This window comes from Oncorhynchus tshawytscha, unplaced genomic scaffold (genome assembly GCF_018296145.1).
Source record: "Oncorhynchus tshawytscha isolate Ot180627B unplaced genomic scaffold, Otsh_v2.0 Un_contig_4842_pilon_pilon, whole genome shotgun sequence".
Lineage (NCBI taxonomy): Eukaryota > Metazoa > Chordata > Actinopteri > Salmoniformes > Salmonidae > Oncorhynchus > Oncorhynchus tshawytscha.
The window spans coordinates 1,214-23,017 of record NW_024608613.1 but is presented as its reverse complement, the minus strand read 5'-3'; the positions used below and the strand labels follow the sequence as shown (position 1 = coordinate 23,017).

General features: G+C 45.8%; 1 protein-coding gene across 1 annotated transcript in view; it reads right to left on the bottom strand.

The window, feature by feature from the left end:
• LOC121843665 (multiple PDZ domain protein-like) overlaps positions 1-19,786 on the bottom strand; it is a 65,758-nt gene extending 45,972 nt beyond the window's left edge. The window contains exons 1-3 of the mRNA XM_042313430.1: positions 19,622-19,786; positions 15,397-15,560; positions 4,132-4,413 (exon numbers count right to left, since the gene is read on the bottom strand). Coding sequence (XP_042169364.1) covers positions 4,132-4,413; positions 15,397-15,560; positions 19,622-19,679 — 504 coding nt within the window. The 5' untranslated portion in view covers positions 19,680-19,786. The remainder of the gene's footprint in view (positions 1-4,131; positions 4,414-15,396; positions 15,561-19,621) is intronic.
• Between the last annotated feature and the right edge of the window lie 2,018 nt (positions 19,787-21,804).

The following is a 21,804-nucleotide window of genomic DNA, read 5'->3' as shown; positions in this document are numbered from 1 at the left end:
TATATACAGGGGCACCAGTACAGAGTCAGTGTGGAGGTTATATACAGGGGGCACCAGTACAGAGTCAGTGTGGAGGTTATATACAGGGGGCACCAGTACACCAGAGTCAGTGTGGAGGTTATATACAGGGGGCACCAGTACAGAGTCAGTGTGGAGGTTATATACAGGGGGGGGGCACCAGTACAGAGTCAGTGTGGAGGTTATATACAGGGGGTACCAGTACAGAGTCAGTGTGGAGGTTATATACAGGGGGCACCAGTACAGAGTCAGTGTGGAGGTTATATACAGGGGGCACCAGTACAGAGTCAATGTGGAGGTTATATACAGGGGGTACCAGTACAGAGTCAGTGTGGAGGTTATATACAGGGGGCACCAGTACCGAGTCAGTGTGGAGGTTATATACAGGGGGCACCAGTACAGAGTCAGTGTGGAGGTTATATACAGGGGTACCAGCACAGAGTCAGTGTGGAGGCTTATATACAGGGGGCACCAGTACAGAGTCAGTGTGGAGGTTATATACAGGGGGTAACCAGTACAGAGTCAATGTGGAGGTTATATACAGGGGGCACCAGTACAGAGTCAATGTGGAGGCTATATACAGGGGGCACCAGTACAGAGTCAATGTGGAGGTTATATACAGGGGGCACCAGTACAGAGTCAATGTGGAGGTTATATACAGGGGGCACCAGTACAGAGTCAGTGTGGAGGTTATATACAGGGGGCACCAGTACAGAGTCAATGTGGAGGTTATATACAGGGGGCAGAGTACAGAGTCAATGTGGAGGTTATATACAGGGGGCACCAGTACAGAGTCAATGGAGGTTATATACAGGGGGCACCAGTACAGAGTCATGTGGAGGTTATATACAGGGGGCACCAGTACAGAGTCAGTGTGGAGGTTATATACAGGGGGTACCGGTACAGAGTCAGTGTGGAGGTTATATACAGGGGGCACCAGTACAGAGTCAATGTGGAGGTTATATACAGGGGGTACCAGTACAGAGTCAGTGTGGAGGTTATATACAGGGGGCACCAGTACAGAGTCAATGTGGAGGTTATATACAGGGGGCACCAGTACAGAGTCAGTGTGGAGGTTATATACAGGGGGCACCAGTACAGAGTCAGTGTGGAGGTTATATACAGGGGGTAACCAGGTACAGAGTCAGTGTGGGAGGTTATATACAGGGGGCACCAGTACAGAGTCAATGTGGAGGTTATATACAGGGGGTACCAGTACAGAGTCAGTGTGGAGGTTATATACAGGGGGCACCAGTACAGAGTCAATGTGGAGGTTATATACAGGGGGCACCAGTACAGAGTCAGTGTGGAGGTTATATACAGGGGGGCACCAGTACAGAGTCAGTGTGGAGGTTATATACAGGGGGCACCAGTACAGAGTCAATGTGGAGGTTATATACAGGGGGCACCAGTACAGAGTCAATGTGGAGGTTATATACAGGGGGCACCAGTACAGAGTCAATGTGGAGGTTATATACAGGGGGTAACCAGTACAGAGTCAATGTGGAGGTTATATACAGGGGGCACCAGTACAGAGTCAATGTGGAGGTTATATACAGGGGGCACCAGTACAGAGTCAATGTGGAGGTTATATACAGGGGGCACCAGTACAGAGTCAATGTGGAGGTTATATACAGGGGGCACCAGTACAGAGTCAGTGTGGAGGTTATATACAGGGGGCACCAGTACAGAGTCAGTGTGGAGGTTATATACAGGGGGCACCAGTACAGAGTCAATGTGGAGGTTATATACAGGGGGTACCAGTACAGAGTCAATGTGGAGGTTATATACAGGGGGCACCAGTACAGAGTCAGTGTGGAGGTTATATACAGGGGGCACCAGTACAGAGTCAGTGTGGAGGTTATATACAGGGGGTACCAGTACAGAGTCAGTGTGGAGGTTATATACAGGGGGCACCAGTACAGAGTCAGTGTGGAGGTTATATACAGGGGGTACCAGTACAGTCAGTGTGGAGGCTTATATACAGGGGGCACCAGTACAGAGTCAGTGTGGAGGTTATATACAGGGGGCACCAGTACAGAGTCAATGTGGAGGCTTATATACAGGGGGCACCAGTACAGAGTCAATGTGGAGGTTATATACAGGGGGCACCAGTACAGAGTCAGTGTGGAGGTTATATACAGGGGGCACCAGTACAGAGTCAGTGTGGAGGTTATATACAGGGGGCACCAGTACAGAGTCAGTGTGGAGGCTATATACAGGGGGCACCAGTACAGAGTCAATGTGGAGGTTATATACAGGGGGCACCAGTACAGAGTCAGTGTGGAGGTTATATACAGGGGGCACCAGTACAGAGTCAGTGTGGAGGTTATATACAGGGGGCACCAGTACAGAGTCAGTGTGGAGGTTATATACAGGGGGCACCAGTACAGAGTCAGTGTGGAGGTTATATACAGGGGGCACCAGTACAGAGTCAATGTGGAGGTTATATACAGGGGGCACCAGTACAGAGTCAGTGTGGAGGCTATATACAGGGGGTACCAGTACAGAGTCAATGTGGAGGTTATATACAGGGGGCACCAGTACAGAGTCAATGTGGAGGTTATATACAGGGGGGCACCAGGTACAGAGTCAATGTGGAGGTTATATACAGGGGGCACCAGTACAGAGTCAGTGTGGAGGTTATATACAGGGGGCACCAGTACAGAGTCAATGTGGAGGCTTATATACAGGGGGCACCAGTACAGAGTCAATGTGGAGGTTATATACAGGGGGTACCAGCACAGAGTCAATGTGGAGGCTATATACAGGGGGTACCGGTACAGAGTCAATGTGGAGGTTATATACAGGGGGCACCAGTACAGAGTCAGTGTGGAGGTTATATACAGGGGGCACCAGTACCGAGTCAGTGTGGAGGTTATATACAGGGGGCACCAGTACCGAGTCAGTGTGGAGGTTATATACAGGGGGCACCAGTACAGAGTCAGTGTGGAGGTTATATACAGGGGGCACCAGGTACAGAGTCAGTGTGGAGGCTATATACAGGGGGTACCAGTACAGAGTCAATGTGGAGGTTATATACAGGGGGTACAGGTACAGAGTCAGTGTGGAGGTTATATACAGGGGGCACCAGTACAGAGTCAGTGTGGAGGTTATATACAGGGGGCACCAGTACAGAGTCAGTGTGGAGGTTATATACAGGGGGCACCAGTACAGAGTCAGTGTGGAGGTTATATACAGGGGGCACCAGTACAGAGTCAGTGTGGAGGTTATATACAGGGGGCACCAGTACAGAGTCAGTGTGGAGGTTATATACAGGGGGCACCAGTACAGAGTCAGTGTGGAGGTTATATACAGGGGGTACCAGGGTACAGAGTCAATGTGGAGGTTATATACAGGGGGCACCAGTACAGAGTCAATGGAGGTTATATACAGGGGGTACCAGTACAGAGTCAGTGTGGAGGTTATATACAGGGGGCACCAGTACAGAGTCAATGTGGAGGTTATATACAGGGGGCACCAGTACAGAGTCAGTGTGGAGGTTATATACAGGGGGCACCAGTACAGAGTCAGTGTGGAGGTTATATACAGGGGTACCGGTACAGAGTCAGTGTGGAGGCTATATACAGGGGGTACCAGGTACAGAGTCAATGTGGAGGCTATATACAGGGGTACCAGTACAGAGTCAGTGTGGAGGCTATATACAGGGGGCACCAGTACAGAGTCAATGTGGAGGTTATATACAGGGGGCACCAGTACCGAGTCAGTGTGGAGGTTATATACAGGGGGCACCAGTACCGAGTCAGTGTGGAGGTTATATACAGGGGGTAACCAGTACCGAGTCAGTGTGGAGGTTATACAGGGGGCACCAGTACAGAGTCAGTGTGGAGGTTATATACAGGGGGTACCAGTACCGAGTCAGTGTAGAGGTTATATACAGGGGGTACCAGTACCGAGTGAGTGTGCGAGAGTACAGGTATCTTATTCATTATGAACTAAAAAGCAAACAACTGATCCTAGATCAGCACTAGACCAGAATAGGATACGATATAACCCACACCCTTACCTGTTTCATTATGAACTAAAAAGCAAACAACTGATCCTAGATCAGCACTAGACCAGAATAGGATACGATATAACCCACACCCTTACCTGAGTCATACACTGTATCTTATTGGTCACGGCGTTGCTTTCTGTGTTTGTGTTGAGAGCATTGAGACTGCCTCCGTAGTTCTGCAGAGGTAGGAAGGGTTTAGCAGGGGGGCTATCTCCTCCTCCTCCTCCTCCTCCTCCTCCACCACCTCCACTACTGCTGCTGCTGTTGTTCTGGGCCCAGGTATAGGAGTCGCTATGGGAGATGGTCCTCAGGCCCAGAGACATGGCTGTGGAGAGACCCGTGTTGAGGGAAACAGACTTCGGTACTGACTTCTTCTCCTGGGTGAGAGAGGAGAAGGAGGGGGGATTTAAATATCTCTGTTTTGCTGACAGGTGTGTCAATGTCGACCACAGAATATCCATCCATCCAACTGTGATTGTGATGTTGTGTAAACCGAAGTCCAATCCATGTCTTTGGTCCATCCTGTCTAACCAGCTAATCTAATCCAGTTCCGCGTTTTACAGAGACGAGGACAGAGGAGATATAGAGGTAGTAGTCAGTCTGTCTAACAGGTAGGAGATATAGAGGTAGTAGTCAGTCTGTCTAACAGGTAGGAGTTATAGAGGTAGTAGTCAGTCTGTCTAACAGGTAGGAGTTATAGAGGTAGTAGTCAGTCTGTCTAACAGGTAGGAGATATAGAGGTAGTAGTCAGTCTGTCTAACAGGTAGGAGTTATAGAGGTAGTAGTCAGTCTGTCTAACAGGTAGGAGTTATAGAGGTAGTAGTCAGTCTGTCTAACAGGTAGGAGTTATAGAGGTAGTAGTCAGTCTGTCTAACAGGTAGGAGTTATAGAGGTAGTAGTCAGTCTGTCTAACAGGTAGGAGTTATAGAGGTAGTAGTCAGTCTGTCTAACAGGTAGGAGTTATAGAGGTAGTATACTGTAGTCAGTCTGTCTAACAGGTAGGAGTTATAGAGGTAGTAGTCAGTCTGTCTAACAGGTAGGAGTTATAGAGGTAGTAGTCAGTCTGTCTAACAGGTAGGAGATATAGAGGTAGTAGTCAGTCTGTCTAACAGGTAGGAGTTATAGAGGTAGTAGTCAGTCTGTCTAACAGGTAGGAGATATAGAGGTAGTAGTCAGTCTGTCTAACAGGTAGGAGTTATAGAGGTAGTAGTCAGTCTGTCTAACAGGTAGGAGTTATAGAGGTAGTAGTCAGTCTGTCTAACAGGTAGGAGTTATAGAGGTAGTAGTCAGTCTGTCTAACAGGTAGGAGTTATAGAGGTAGTAGTCAGTCTGTCTAACAGGTAGGAGTTATAGAGGTAGTAGTCAGTCTGTCTAACAGGTAGGAGTTATAGAGGTAGTAGTCAGTCTGTCTAACAGGTAGGAGTTATAGAGGTAGTAGTCAGTCTGTCTAACAGGTAGGAGTTATAGAGGTAGTAGTCAGTCTGTCTAACAGGTAGGAGATATAGAGGTAGTAGTCAGTCTGTCTAACAGGTAGGAGATATAGAGGTAGTAGTCAGTCTGTCTAACAGGTAGGAGATATAGAGGTAGTATACTGTAGTCAGTCTGTCTAACAGGTAGGAGATATAGAGGTAGTAGTCAGTCTGTCTAACAGGTAGGAGTTATAGAGGTAGTAGTCAGTCTGTCTAACAGGTAGGAGATATAGAGGTAGTAGTCAGTCTGTCTAACAGGTAGGAGTTATAGAGGTAGTATACTGTAGTCAGTCTGTCTAACAGGTAGGAGATATAGAGGTAGTAGTCAGTCTGTCTAACAGGTAGGAGTTATAGAGGTAGTAGTCAGTCTGTCTAACAGGTAGGAGTTATAGAGGTAGTAGTCAGTCTGTCTAACAGGTAGGAGTTATAGAGGTAGTAGTCAGTCTGTCTAACAGGTAGGAGTTATAGAGGTAGTAGTCAGTCTGTCTAACAGGTAGGAGTTATAGAGGTAGTATACTGTCAGTCTGTCTAACAGGTAGGAGTTATAGAGGTAGTAGTCAGTCTGTCTAACAGGTAGGAGATATAGAGGTAGTAGTCAGTCTGTTTAACAGGTAGGAGTTATAGAGGTAGTAGTCCGTCTGTCTAACAGGTAGGAGTTATAGAGGGAGTATACTGTCAGTCAGTCTAACAGGTAGGAGATATAGAGGTAGTATACTGTAGTCAGTCTGTCTAACAGGTAGGAGTTATAGAGGTAGTATACTGTAGTCAGTCTGTCTAACAGGTAGGAGTTATAGAGGTAGTAGTCAGTCAGTCTAACAGGTAGGAGTTATAGAGGTAGTATACTGTAGTCAGTCTGTCTAACAGGTAGGAGTTATAGAGGTAGTAGTCAGTCTGTCTAACAGGTAGGAGTTATCTAACAGGTAGGAGTATAGAGGTAGTCAGTCAGTCTAACAGGTAGGAGTTATAGAGGTAGTATACTGTAGTCAGTCTGTCTAACAGGTAGGAGTTATAGAGGTAGTAGTCAGTCTGTCTAACAGGTAGGAGTTATAGAGGTAGTAGTCAGTCTGTCTAACAGGTAGGAGATATAGAGGTAGTAGTCAGTCTGTCTAACAGGTAGGAGATAGAGGTAGTATACTGTAGTCAGTCTGTCTAACAGGTAGGAGTTATAGAGGTAGTAGTCAGTCTGTCTAACAGGTAGGAGATATAGAGGTAGTAGTCAGTCTGTCTAACAGGTAGGAGTATAGAGGTAGTAGTCAGTCTGTCTAACAGGTAGGAGATATAGAGGTAGTATACTGTAGTCAGTCTGTCTAACAGGTAGGAGTTATAGAGGTAGTAGTCAGTCTGTCTAACAGGTAGGAGTTATAGAGGTAGTAGACAGTCTGTCTAACAGGTAGGAGTTATAGAGGTAGTATACTGTAGTCAGTCTGTCTAACAGGTAGGAGTTATAGAGGTAGTAGTCAGTCTGTCTAACAGTCAGTCTGTCTAACAGGTAGGAGTTATAGAGGTAGTAGTCAGTCTGTCTAACAGGTAGGAGTTATAGAGGTAGTATACTGTAGTCAGTCTGTCTAACAGGTAGGAGTTATAGAGGTAGTAGTCAGTCTGTCTAACAGGTAGGAGTTATAGAGGTAGTAGTCAGTCTGTCTAACAGGTAGGAGTTAGGAGTTAGTCTGTCTAACAGGTAGGTTAGTAGTATACTGTAGTCAGTCTGTCTAACAGGTAGGAGTTATAGAGGTAGTAGTCAGTCTGTCTAACAGGTAGGAGTTATAGAGGTAGTAGTCAGTCTGTCTAACAGGTAGGAGTTATAGAGGTAGTATACTGTAGTCAGTCTGTCTAACAGGTAGGAGTTATAGAGGTAGTAGTCAGTCTGTCTAACAGGTCAGTCTGTCTAACAGGTAGGAGTTATAGAGGTAGTAGTCAGTCTGTCTAACAGGTAGGAGTTATAGAGGTAGTAGTCAGTCTGTCTAACAGGTAGGAGTTATAGAGGTAGTAGTCAGTCTGTCTAACAGGTAGGAGTTATAGTTATCAGTCTGTCTAACAGGTAGGAGTTAGTAGTAGTCAGTCTGTCTAACAGGTAGGAGTTATAGAGGTAGTATACTGTAGTCAGTCTGTCTAACAGGTAGGAGTTATAGAGGTAGTAGTCAGTCTGTCTAACAGGTAGGAGATTATAGAGGTAGTAGTCAGTCTGTCTAACAGGTAGGAGTTATAGAGGTAGTAGTCAGTCTGTCTAACAGGTAGGAGTTATAGAGGTAGTAGTCAGTCTGTCTAACAGGTAGGAGTTATAGAGGTAGTAGTCAGTCTGTCTAACAGGTAGGAGTTATAGAGGTAGTATACTGTAGTCAGTCAGTCTAACAGGTAGGAGTTATAGAGGTAGTAGTCAGTCTGTCTACAGGTAGGAGTTATAGAGGTAGTATACTGTAGTCAGTCAGTCTAACAGGTAGGAGTTATAGAGGTAGTATACTGTAGTCAGTCTGTCTAACAGGTAGGAGTTATAGAGGTAGTATACTGTAGTCAGTCAGTCTAACAGGTAGGAATTATAGAGGTAGTATACTGTAGTCAGTCAGTCTAACAGGTAGGAGTTATAGAGGTAGTATACTGTAGTCATCTAATGTGTAACAGGTCTATGGGGTCTATGTAGCTTAGATTCAGCCTACTACAACATTAACCCTGAGGACACACAGTCACATTATACTGTTTAACTGCTACAGACTTCCTATAGGCTGCTATTATAACAGTAAGCCTATAGGAAGAGGAGGAAACATACACATTATACTGTTTAACTGTACAGACTTCCTATAGGCTGCTATTATAACAGTAAGCCTATAGGAAGAGGAGGAAACAGACACATGCTGAGTTTGACAACATGACCTTAAGTCTACTGTAGACAGACATCCATGTAGACACATTCTTTTTGTCCATGACCCCTAGTACCACTGTTGTTATTCTCTCTCTCTCTCTCTCTCTCTCTCTCTCTCTCTCTCTGTGTGTCTCTCTGTGTTCTCTCTCTCTCTCTCTCTGTCTCTCTCTCTCTCTCTCTCTGTGTGTCTCTCTCTCTCTCTCTCTCTCTCTCTCTCTCTCTCTCTCTCTCAGAGCTTTATTGGTTAGGTCAGGTAAGCAGATTACTCAGCCGGTTTGGTTCCTGCAGTCAGTATTTTAGGAAACACTGGGGTTTGTCTCACTTTCTACCGGTTCAGTACAGACAGTACGTACAGACAGAGTAATCTCCTGGCTTCCTAAAGTCTTCCAAAGCCAAGTTAATAAACAGATCACTGACCATTTCGAGAATCCCACCGTACCTTCTCCACTGTGCAATCCGGTTTCCGAGCTGGTCAGGGGTGCACCTCAGCCACGCTCAAGGAAATAAACGATATCACAACCGCCAATACAGTACTGTGCAGCTGTCTTCATCGACCTGACCAAGGCTTTCGACTCTGCCAATCACCATATTCTTATCGGCAGTCTCAACAGCCTTGGTTTCTCAAATGACTGCCTCGCCTGGTTCACCAACTACTTCTCAGACAGAGTTCAGTGTGTCAAATCGAAGGGCCTGTTGACCGTCTGGCAGTGTCGTTGGGGGTACCACAGGGTTCCACCCTCGGGCCGACTCTTTTCTCTGTATACATCTACGATGTGGCTCTTGCTGCTGGTGATTCTCTGATCCACCTCTACGCAGACGACACCATTCTGTATACCTCGGGCCCTTCTTTGGACACTGTGTTAACTAACCTCCAAACGAGCTTCAATACCATACAACACTTTTCTAGTGTATTATTGACTGTATGTTTGTTTTACTCCATGTGTAACTCTCTGCTGTTATTTGTGTCACACTGCTTTGCTTTATCTTGGCCAGGTCGCAGTTGTAAATAAGAACGTGTTCTCAACTAGCCTACCTGGTTAAATAAAAAAATCGAATAAATATATAAACAGAGACACACAAACAGGAGGAGGGACACCAGACAGATACATGCTGTGATTAAGTTCATGATGCTATGTCTAGAATAAACATGTCTATCTGACTGTCTGTCTGTCAGTCAGTCAGCCAGTCAATCAGTCAGTCAGTCAGTCAGTCAATCAGTCCTTTTGTCAGCCAGTCAGTCAGTCAGTGAGTACGTCAGTCAGTCAGTCAGTCAGTCCTTTTGTCAGTCAGTCAGTCCTTTTGTCAGTCAGTCAGTCCTTTTGTCAGTCAGTCAGTCAGTCAGTCAGTCTGTCTGTCTGTCTGTCTGTCAGTCAGGCAATCAGTCCTTTTGTCAGTCAGTCAATCAGTCCTTTTGTCAGCCAGTCAGTCAGTCAGTGAGTACGTCAGTCAGTGAGTACGTCAGTCAGTGAGTACGTCAGTCAGTGAGTACGTCAGCCAGTGAGTACATCAGTCAGTGAGTCAGTCAGTCAGTCAGTCAGTCAGTCAGTGAGTCAGTCAGTCAGTCAGTCAGTCTGTCTGTCTGTTTGTCAGTCAGTCAATCAGTCCTTTTGTCAGCCAGTCAGTCAGTCAGTGAGTACGTCAGTCAGTCAGTGAGTACGTCAGTCAGTCAGTGAGTACGTCAGTCAGTCAGTGAGTACGTCAGTCAGTGAGTACGCCAGTCAGTGAGTACATCAGTCAGTGAGTCAGTCAGTCAGTCAGTCAGTCAGTCAGTCAGTCAGTCAGTCAGTCAGTCAGTCAGTCAGTCAGTCAGTCTGTCTGTCTGTTTGTCAGTCAGTAAATCAGTCCTTTTGTCAGTGAGTACGTCAGTCAGTCAGTGAGTACGTCAGTCAGTCAGTGAGTACGTCAGTCAGTCAGTGAGTACGTCAGTCAGTGAGTACGTCAGTCAGTCAGTCAGTCAGTCAGTCAGTCAGTTTGTCTGTCTGTCTGGTTGTCAGTCAGTCAGTCAGTCTGTCTGTCTGTTTGTCAGTCAGTCTGTCTGTCTGTCTGTCAGTCAGTCAGTCAATCAGTCCTTTTGTCAGCCAGTCAGTCAGTCAGTGAGTACGTCAGTCAGTCAGTGAGTCGTCAGTCAGTGAGTACGTCAGTCAGTGAGTACGTCTGTCAGTGAGTATGTCAGTGAGTACATCAGTCAGTGAGTCAGTCAGTCAGTCAGTCAGTGAATCAGTCAGTCAGTCAGTCAGTCTGTCTGTCTGTCTGTTTGTCAGTCAGTCAATCAGTCCTTTTGTCAGCCAGTCAGTCAGTGAGTACGTCAGTCAGTCAGTGAGTACGTCAGTCAGTGAGTACGTCAGTCAGTGAGTACGTCAGTCAGTGAGTATGTCAGCCAGTGAGTACATCAGTCAGTGAGTCAGTCAGTCAGTCAGTCAGTCAGTCAGTGAATCAGTCAGTCAGTCAGTCAGTCAGTCAGTCTGTCTGTCTGTTTGTCAGTCAGTCAATCAGTCCTTTTGTCAGCCAGTCAGTCCTTTTGTCAGTGAGTCAGTCTGTCGTCTGTCTGTTTGTCAGTCAGTCAGTCAGTCAGTGAGTACGCCAGTCAGTGAGTACGTCAGTCAGTGAGTACAGTCAGTGAGTACGTCAGCCAGCCAGTGAGTACATCAGTCAGTGAGTCAGTCAGTCAGTCAGTCAGTCAGTCAGTGAATCAGTCAGTCAGTCAGTCAGTCTGTCTGTCTGTCTGTTTGTCAGTCAGTCAATCAGTCCTTTTGTCAGTCAGTCAATCAGTCCTTTTGTCAGCCAGTCAGTCAGTCAGTGAGTACGTCAGTCAGTCAGTGAGTACGTCAGTCAGTGAGTACGCCAGTCAGTGAGTACAGTCAGTCAGTGAGTCAGTCAGTCAGTGAGTACATCAGTCAGTGAGTCAGTCAGTCAGTCAGTCAGTCAGTCAGTGAATCAGTCAGTCAGTCAGTCAGTCAGTCTGTCTGTCTGTCTGTTTGTCTGTCAGTCAATCAGTCCTTTTGTCAGCCAGTCAGTCAGTCAGTGAGTACGTCAGTCAGTCAGTGAGTACGTCAGTCAGTCAGTGAGTACGTCAGTCAGTGAGTACGTCAGTCAGTGAGTACGTCAGCCAGTGAGTACATCAGTCAGTCAGTCAGTCAGTCAGTGAATCAGTCAGTCAGTCAGTCTGTCTGTTTGTCAGTCAGTCAATCAGTCCTTTTGTCAGTGAGTACGTCAGTCAGTCAGTGAGTACGTCAGTCAGTCAGTGAGTACGTCAGTCAGTCAGTGAGTACGTCAGTCAGTCAGTGAGTACGTCAGTCAGTGAGTACGTCAGTCAGTCAGTCAGTCAGTCAGTCAGTCAGTCTGTCTGTCTGTCTGTTTGTCAGTCAGTCAGTCAGTCAGTCTGTCTGTCTGTTTGTCAGTCAGTCAATCAGTCCTTTTGTCAGCCAGTCAGTCAGTCAGTGAGTACGTCAGTCAGTCAGTGAGTACGTCAGTCAGTGAGTACGTCAGTCAGTGAGTACGTCAGTCAGTCAGTCAGTCAGTGAGTGAGTACGTCAGTCAGTCAGTCAGTCAGTCAGTCAGTCAGTGAATCAGTCAGTCAGTCAGTCAGTCTGTCTGTCTGTCTGTTTGTCAGTCAAATCAGTCCTTTTGTCAGTCAGAGTGAGTACGTCAGTCAGTCAGTGAGTACGTCAGTCAGTGAGTACGTCAGTCAGTGAGTACGTCAGCCAGTGAGTACATCAGTCAGTCAGTCAGTCAGTCAGTGAATCAGTCAGTCAGTCAGTCTGTCTGTTTGTCAGTCAGTCAATCAGTCCTTTTGTCAGTGAGTACGTCAGTCAGTCAGTGAGTACGTCAGTCAGTCAGTGAGTACGTCAGTCAGTCAGTGAGTACGTCAGTCAGTCAGTGAGTACGTCAGTCAGTGAGTGAGTCGTCAGTCAGTCAGTCAGTCACAGTCAGTCAGTCAGTGAGTACGTCAGTCTGTCTGTCTGTCTGGTTGTCAGTCAGTCAGTCAGTCTGTCTGTCTGTTTGTCAGTCAGTCTGTCTGTCTGTCTGTCAGTCAGTCAGTCAATCAGTCCTTTTGTCAGCCAGTCAGTCAGTCAGTGAGTACGTCAGTCAGTCAGTGAGTACGTCAGTCAGTCAGTGAGTACGTCAGTCTGTCTGTCTGTCTGGTTGTCAGTCAGTCAGTCAGTCTGTCTGTCTGTTTGTCAGTCTGTCTGTCTGTCAGTCAGTCAATCAGTCCTTTTGTCAGCCAGTCAGTCAGTCAGTGAGTACATCAGTCAGTCAGTGAGTACGTCAGTCAGTCAGTCAGTGAGTACGTCAGTCAGTCAGTGAGTACGTCAGTCAGTCTGTCTGTCTGTTTGTCAGTCTGTCTGTCTGTTTGTCTGTTTGTCAGTCAGTCAGTCAGTCAGTCTGTCTGTCTGTTTGTCAGTCAGTCAATCAGTCCTTTTGTCAGCCAGTCAGTCAGTCAGTGAGTACGTCAGTCAGTCAGTGAGTACGTCAGTCAGTCAGTGAGTACGTCAGTCAGTCAGTCAGTCAGTCTGTCTGTTTGTCAGTCAGTCAATCAGTCCTTTTGTCAGCCAGTCAGTCAGTCAGTGAGTACGTCAGTCAGTCAGTCAGTGAGTACGTCAGTCAGTCAGTCAGTGAGTACGTCAGTCAGTGAGTACGTCAGTCAGTGAGTACGTCAGTCAGTGAGTACGTCAGTCAGTCAGTCAGTCAGTCAGTACGTCAGTCAGTCAGTCAGTCAGTGAGTACGTCAGTCAGTGAGTACGTCAGTCAGTGAGTACGTCAGTCAGTGAGTACGTCAGTCTGTGAGTACGTCAGTCAGTGAGTTCGTCAGTCAGTGAGTCAGTCAGTCAATCAGGCAGTCAGTGAGTACGTCAGTCAGTCAGTGAGTACGCAGTCAGTCAGTGAGTACGTCAGTCAGTCAGTGAGTACGTCAGTCTGTCTGTCTGTCTGGTTGTCAGTCAGTCAGTCAGTCTGTCTGTCTGTTTGTCAGTCAGTCAATCAGTCCTTTTGTCAGCCAGTCAGTGAGTACGCAGTCAGTCAGTGAGTACGTCAGTCAGTCAGTGAGTACGCAGTCAGTCTGTCTGTCTGTCTGTCTGTCTGTCTGTTTGTCAGTCAGTCAGTCTGTCTGTCTGTTTGTCAGTCAGTCTGTCTGTCTGTTTGTCAGTCAGTCAATCAGTCCTTTTGTCAGCCAGTCAGTCAGTCAGTGAGTCGCCAGTCAGTCAGTGAGTACGTCAGTCAGTCAGTCAGTCTGTCTGATTGTCAGTCAGTCAATCAGTCCTTTTGTCAGTCAGTGAGTACGTCAGTCAGTCAGTCAGTGAGTACGTCAGTCAGTGAGTACGTCAGTCAGTGAGTGAGTCAGTCAGTCAGTCAGTCAGTCAGTCAGTCAGTCAGTCAGAGTGAGTACGCCAGTCAGTCAGTCAGTCAGAGTACGTCAGTCAGTGAGTGCGTGTCAGTGAGTCGCCAGTCTGTGAGTCGTCAGTCAGTGAGTACGTCAGTCAGTGAGTCAGTCAGTCAATCAGGCAGTCAGTGAGTACGTCAGTCTGTGAGTCGTCAGTCAGTGAGTACGTCAGTCAGTGAGTCAGTCAGTCAATCAGGCAGTCAGTGAGTCAGTCAGTCAGTCAGTCTGTCTGTCTGTTTGTCAGTCAGTCAATCAGTCCTTTTGTCAGCCAGTCAGTCAGTCAGTGAGTACGCCAGTCAGTCAGTGAGTACGTCAGAGTCGTCAGTCTGTCTGTTTGTCTGGTTGTCAGTCAGTCAGTCAGTCAGTCTGTCTGTCTGTTTGTCAGTCAGTCAATCAGTCCTTTTGTCAGCCAGTCAGTCAGTCAGTGAGTACGTCAGTCAGTCAGTGAGTACGTCAGTCAGTCAGTGAGTACGTCAGTCAGTCAGTGAGTACGTCAGTCAGTCAGTGAGTACGTCAGTCAGTCTGTCTGTCTGTTTGTCAGTCAGTCAGTCAGTCAGTCAGTCAGTCTGTCTGTCTGTTTGTCAGTCAGTCAATCAGTCCTTTTGTCAGCCAGTCAGTCAGTCAGTGAGTACGTCAGTCAGTCAGTGAGTACGTCAGTCAGTCAGTGAGTACGTCAGTCAGTCTGTCTGTCTGTTTGTCAGTCAGTCAGTCAGTCAGTCTGTCTGTCTGTTTGTCAGTCAGTCAATCAGTCCTTTTGTCTGTCCAGTCAGTCAGTCAAGTCGTCAGTCAGTCAGTGAGTCACGTCAGTCAGTCAGTGAGTACGTCAGTCAGTCAGTGAGTACGCCAGTCAGTCAGTGAGTACGTCAGTCAGTCAGTGAGTACGTCAGTCAGTCAGTGAGTACGTCTGTCTGTCTGTCTGGTTGTCAGTCAGTCAGTCAGTCAGTCTGTCTGTCTGTTTGTCAGTCAGTCAATCAGTCCTTTTGTCAGCCAGTCAGTCAGTCAGTGAGTACGTCAGTCAGTCAGTGAGTACGTCAGTCAGTCAGTGAGTACGTCAGTCAGTCTGTCTGTTTGTTTGTCAGTCAGTCAGTCAGTCAGTCTGTCTGTCTGTTTGTCAGTCAGTCAGTCTGTCTGTCTGTCTGTTTGTCAGTCAGTCAATCAGTCCTTTTGTCAGCCAGTCAGTCAGTCAGTGAGTACGTCAGTCAGTCAGTCAGTCAGTCAGTCAGTGAGTACGTCAGTCAGTACGTCAGTCAGTCAGTCAGTGAGTACGTCAGTCAGTCAGTCAGTCAGTGAGTACGTCAGTCAGTGAGTACGTCAGTCAGTGAGTACGTCAGTCAGTGAGTACGTCAGTCAGTGAGTACGTCAGTCAGTCAGTCTGTCTGTCTGTCTGTCTGTCAGTCTGTCTGTCTGTGTGATACCTCTGGCAGCTGTAGCTGTTGGTTATTATCTGGTAGAACAGAAAGCAGCATTCAGCAGTGTGTGTTTCTGATGTGTGTGTGTGTGTTTCTGATGTGTGTGTGTGTGTTTCTGTTTCTGTGTGTGTATGTGTGTGTGTGTGTGTGTGTTTTCTGTGTGTGTGTGTGTTTCTGTGTGTGTTTCTGTGTGTGTGTGTGTGTGTTTCTGTGTGTGTGTGTGTGTGTGTGTGTGTGTGTGTGTGCGATACCTCTGGCAGCTGTAGCTGTGTCTGTTGCATGGTTAATATCTGAAGGAACAGAGGGCTCTGTAGAACGGTCTTCAGTAGTGATAGTTTCTCCTCTGTAGGAGCCTCTCCTCTGTCCTTCAGCTTGGCCTGGAGTCTCTCCACAGCCTCCAAGGCCCGCTGTGTATCTGGAGAGAATACAATACAATACAATACAATACAATACAATACAATACAATATAATATAATATAATATAATACAATACACTATAATACAATATAATATAATACAATACAATATAATACAATACAATATAATACAATACAATATAATCTAACACAATACAATACAATATAATATCATACAATACAATATAATATAACACAATACAATACAATGATAATATAATATAATACAATATAATATAATATAACACAATACAATATAACACACACTACAATACACTACACACTACAATACAATATACACTACAATACAATACACACTACAATACAATACACAATACAATACAATACACACTACAATACAATACAACTACAATACAATACACACTACAATACAATACACACTACAATACAATACACACTACAATACACACTACAATACAATACACACTACAATACAATACAATACACACTACAATACACACTACAATACAATACACACTACAATACAATACAAACTACAATACAATACACACTACAATACAATACACACTACAATACACACTACAATACAATACACACTACAATACAATACAATACAATACAATACACACTACAATACAATACACTACACACTACACACTACAATACAATACAATACACACTACACTACACACTACAATACAATACACACTACAATACAATACACACTACAATACACACTACAATACACACTACAATACAATACAATACTACAATACACACTACAATACAATACAATACAATACACATACAATACACACTACAATACAATACACACTACAATACAATACACACTACAATACAATACAATACAATACACTACAATACAATACAAACTACAATACAATACACACTACAATACAATACACACTACAATACACACTACAATACAATACACACTACAATACAATACAATACACACTACAATACACACTACAATACAATACACACTACAATACAATACAATACAATACAAACAATACAATACAATACACACTACAATACAATACAATACAATACAATACACACTACAATACAATACACACTACAATACAATACACACTACAATACACACACACAATACAATACACACTACAATACAATACACACAATACAATACACTACAATACAATACAATACAATACAATACAATACAATACAATACACACTACAATACAATACACACTACAATACAATACACACTACAATACACTACAATACAATACAAACTACAATACAATACACACCACAATACACACACAATACACACTACAATACACACTACAATACACACTACAATACAATACACACTACAATACAATACACACTACAATACACACTACAATACACACTACAATACAATACACACTACAATACAATACACACTACAATACAATACAATACACACTACAATACAATACACAATACACACTACAATACAATACACACTACAATACAATACAATACACACTACAATACAATACACACTACAATACAATACACACTACAATACACACTACAATACACACTACAATACAAACTACAATACACACTACAATACAATACACACTACAATACACACTACAATACACACTACAATACACACTACAATACAATACACTACAATACAATACAATACACACTACAATACAATACACACTACAATACAATACAATACACACAATACAATACACACTACAATACAATACAACACACACTACAATACAATACACACTACAATACAATACACACTACAATACAATACACACTACAATACAATACACACTACAATACAATACACACTACAATACAATACAATACACACTACAATACAATACAATACACACTACAATACACATACAATACACACTACAATACACACTACAATACACACCACAATACAATACACACTACAATACACACAATACAATACACACTACATACACACTACAATACACACTACAATACAATACACACTACAATACAATACACACCACAATACAATACAAACTACAAACTACAATACAATACACACTACAATACAATACAATACACACTACAATACAATACAATCACACTACAATACACACTACAATACACACTACAATACACACTACAATACAATACACACAATACAATACAATACAATACACACTACAATACAATACACACTACAATACAATACACACTACAATACAATACACACTACAATACAATACACACTACAATACAATACACACTACAATACAATACAAACTACAATACAACACAATGTGTTACAATGTAATACAACACAACTTAATACAATACAATACACTTTGTACTGTAGTCACTTTGTAATGTAGTCAAGGTGTAGTGTAGTCACTGTGTAGTGTAGTCACTGGGTAGTGTAGTCACTGGGTAGTGTAGTCACCATGTAGTGTAGTCAAAGTGTAGTGTAGTCACTGTGTAGTGTAGTCACTGTGTAATGTAGTCACTGTGTAGTGTAGTCACTGTGTAGTGTAGTCACTGTGTAGTGTAGTCACCATGTAGTGTAGTCAAAGTGTAGTGTAGTCACTGTGTAGTGTAGTCACTGTGTAGTGTAGTCATTGTAGTAGTGTAGTCACTGTGTAGTCACTGTGTAATGTAGTCACTGTGTAGTGTAGTCACTGTGTAGTGTAGTCACTGTGTAGTGGTGTAGTCACTGTGTGTAGTGGAGTAGTGTAGTCACTGTGCAGTGGAGTCAATGTGTAGTCACTGTGTAGTGTAGTCACTGTGTAGTGGAGTCACTGTGTAGTGTAGTCACTGTGTAGTGTGTAGTCACTGTGTAGTGTAGTCAATGTGTAGTGTAGTCACTGTGTAGTGTAGTCACTGTGTAGTGTAGTCACTGTGTAGTGTAGTCACTGTGTGTGTAGTCGCTGTGTAGTGTAGTCACTGTGTAGTGTAGTCACTGTGTAGTGTAGTCACTGTGTAGTGTAGTCAATGTGTAGTCACTGCGTAGTGTAGTCACTGTGTAGTGGAGTCACTGTGTAGTGTAGTCACTGTGTAGTGTAGTTACTGTGTAGTGTAGTCACCGTGTAGTCACTGTGTAGTGTAGTCACTGTGTAGTGTAGTCACTGTGTAGTGTAGTCACTGTGTAGTGTAGTCAAAGTGTAGTGTAGTGTAGTCACTGTGTAGTGTAGTCACTGGGTAGTGTAGTCACCATGTAGTGTAGTCAAAGTGTAGTGTAGTGTAGTCACTGTGTAGTGTAGTCATTGTATAGTGTAGTCACTGTGTAGTCGCTGTGTAATGTAGTCGATGTGTAGTCGCTGTGTAGTGTAGTCACTGTGTAGTGTCACTGTGTAGTGTAGTCACTGTGTAGTGTAGTCACCGTGTAGTGGAGTCAAGGTGTAGTGTAGTCGCTGTGTAGTGTAGTCACTGTGTAGTGTAGTCACTGTGTAGTGTAGTCAATGTGTAGTGTAGTGTAGTCACTGTGTAGTGTAGTCACTGTGTAGTGTAGTCACCATGTAGTGTAGTCAAAGTGTAGTGTAGTGTAGTCACTGTGTAGTGTAGTCATTGTATAGTGTAGTCACTGTGTAGTCACTGTGTAATGTAGTCACTGTGTAGTGTAGTCACTATGTAGTGTAGTCAAAGTGTAGTGTAGTCACTGTGTAGTGTAGTCACTGTGTAGTGTAGTCATTGTATAGTGTAGTGTAGTCACTGTGTAATGTAGTCAATGTGTAGTGTAGTCACTGTGTAGTGTAGTCACTGTCACTGTGTAGTGTAGTCACTGTGTAGTGTAGTCACTGTGTAGTGTAGTCACTGTGTAGTGGAGTCACTGTGTAGTGTAGTCACTGTGTAGTGTAGTCACTGTGTAGTGTAGTCACTGTGTAGTGTAGTCACTGTGTAGTGTAGTCACTGTGTAGTGTAGTCACTGTGTAGTCACTGCGTAGTGTAGTCACTGTGTAGTGTAGTCACTGTGCGTAGTTACTGTGTAGTGTAGTCACCGTGTAGTCACTGTGTAGTGTAGTCACTGTGCTTAGAAGGGCTGAATGACACTTACCCATAGCGTCCATCTTTGCTTGGATGTAGGTCTTCACTAGATGGTTGAGAGTGTTCATGTGTGCCTGTCACCGGTCAACATCGGATACCTGCAACATGACTTGACATATTCATCATCATTATAATCTCTACCCAGCACAGCCAGAAGAGGACTGGCCCACCCCTCAGAGCCTGGTTCCTCTCTACCCAGCACAGCCAGAAGATGACTGGCCACCCCTCAGAGCCTGGTTCCTCTCTACTTCCAGCACAGCCAGAAGAGGACTGGCCCACCCTCAGAGCCTGGTTCCTCTCATTATAATCCAGCACAGCCAGAAGAGGACTGGCCCACCCCCCACCCCTCAGAGCCTGGTTCCTCTCTACCCAGCACAGCCAGAAGAGGACTGGCCCACCCCTCAGAGCCTGGTTCCTCTCTACCCAGCACAGCCAGAAGAGGACTGGCCCACCCCTCAGAGCCTGGTTCCTCTCTACCCAGTACAGCCAGAAGAGGACTGGCCCACCCCTCAGAGCCTGGTTCCTCTCTACCCAGCACAGCCAGAAGAGGACTGGCCCACCCCTCATAGCCTGGTTCCTCTCTACCCAGCACAGCCAGAAGAGGACTGGCCCACCCCTCAGAGCCTGGTTCCTCTCTACCCAGTACAGCCAGAAGAGGACTGGCCCACCCCTCATAGCCTGGTTCCTCTCTACCCAGCACAGCCAGAAGAGGACTGGCCCACCCCTCAGAGCCTGGTTCCTCTCTACCCAGCACAGCCAGAAGAGGACTGGCCCACCCCTCAGAGCCTGGTTCCTCTCTACCCAGCACAGCCAGAAGATGACTGGCCACCCCTCATAGCCTGGTTCCTCTCTACCCAGCACAGCCAGAAGAGGACTGGCCACCCCTCAGAGCCTGGTTCCTCTCTACCCAGCACAGCCAGAAGATGACTGGCCACCCCTCAGAGCCTGGTTCCTCTCTACCCAGCACAGCCAGAAGAGGACTGGCCACCCCTCAGAGCCTGGTTCCTCTCTACCCAGCACAGCCAGAAGATGACTGGCCACCCCTCAGAGCCTGGTTCCTCTCTACCCAGTACAGCCAGAAGAGGACTGGCCACCCCTCAGAGCCTGGTTCCTCTCTACCCAGCACAGCCAGAAGAGGACTGGCCCACCCCTCATAGCCTGGTTCCTCTCTACCCAGCACAGCCAGAAGAGGACTGGCCCACCCCCTCAGAGCCTGGTTCCTCTCTACCCAGTACAGCCAGAAGAGGACTGGCCACCCCTCATAGCCTGGTTCCTCTCTACCCAGTACAGCCAGAAGAGGACTGGCCCACCCTCAGAGCCTGGTTCCTCTCTACCCAGCACAGCCAGAAGATGACTGGCCACCCCTCATAGCCTGGTTCCTCTCTACCCAGTACAGCCAGAAGAGGACTGGCCACCCCCTCATAGCCTGGTTCCTCTCTACCCAGTACAGCCAGAAGAGGACTGGCCCACCCCTCATAGCCTGGTTCCTCTCTACCCAGCACAGCCAGAAGAGGACTGGCCCACCCTCATAGCCTGGTTCCTCTCTACCCAGCACAGCCAGAAGAGGACTGGCCCACCCCTCAGAGCCTGGTTCCTTTCTACCCAGCACAGCCAGAAGAGGACTGGCCCACCCCTCATAGCCTGGTTCCTCTCTACCCAGCACAGCCAGAAGAGGACTGGCCCACCCCTCATAGCCTGGTTCCTCTCTACCCAGCACAGCCAGAAGAGGACTGGCCCACCCCTCAGAGCCTGGTTCCTTTCTACCCAGCACAGCCAGAAGAGGACTGGCCCACCCCTCATAGCCTGGTTCCTCTCTACCCAGCACAGCCAGAAGAGGACTGGCCACCCCTCAGAGCCTGGTTCCTCTCTACCCAGTACAGCCAGAAGAGGACTGGCCCACCCCTCATAGCCTGGTTCCTCTCTACCCAGTACAGCCAGAAGAGGACTGGCCCACCCCTCAGAGCCTGGTTCCTCTCTACCCAGCACAGCCAGAAGAGGACTGGCCCACCCCTCAGAGCCTGGTTCCTCTCTAGGTTTCTTCCTAGTTTTCTGGCCTTTCTACGTAGTTTTTCCGAGCCACCGTGCTTCTACGCCTGCATTGCTTGCTGTTTGGGGTTTTAGGCTGGGTTTCTGTACAGCACTTTGAGATATCAGCTGATGTAAGAAGGGCTTTATAAATACATTTGATTGATT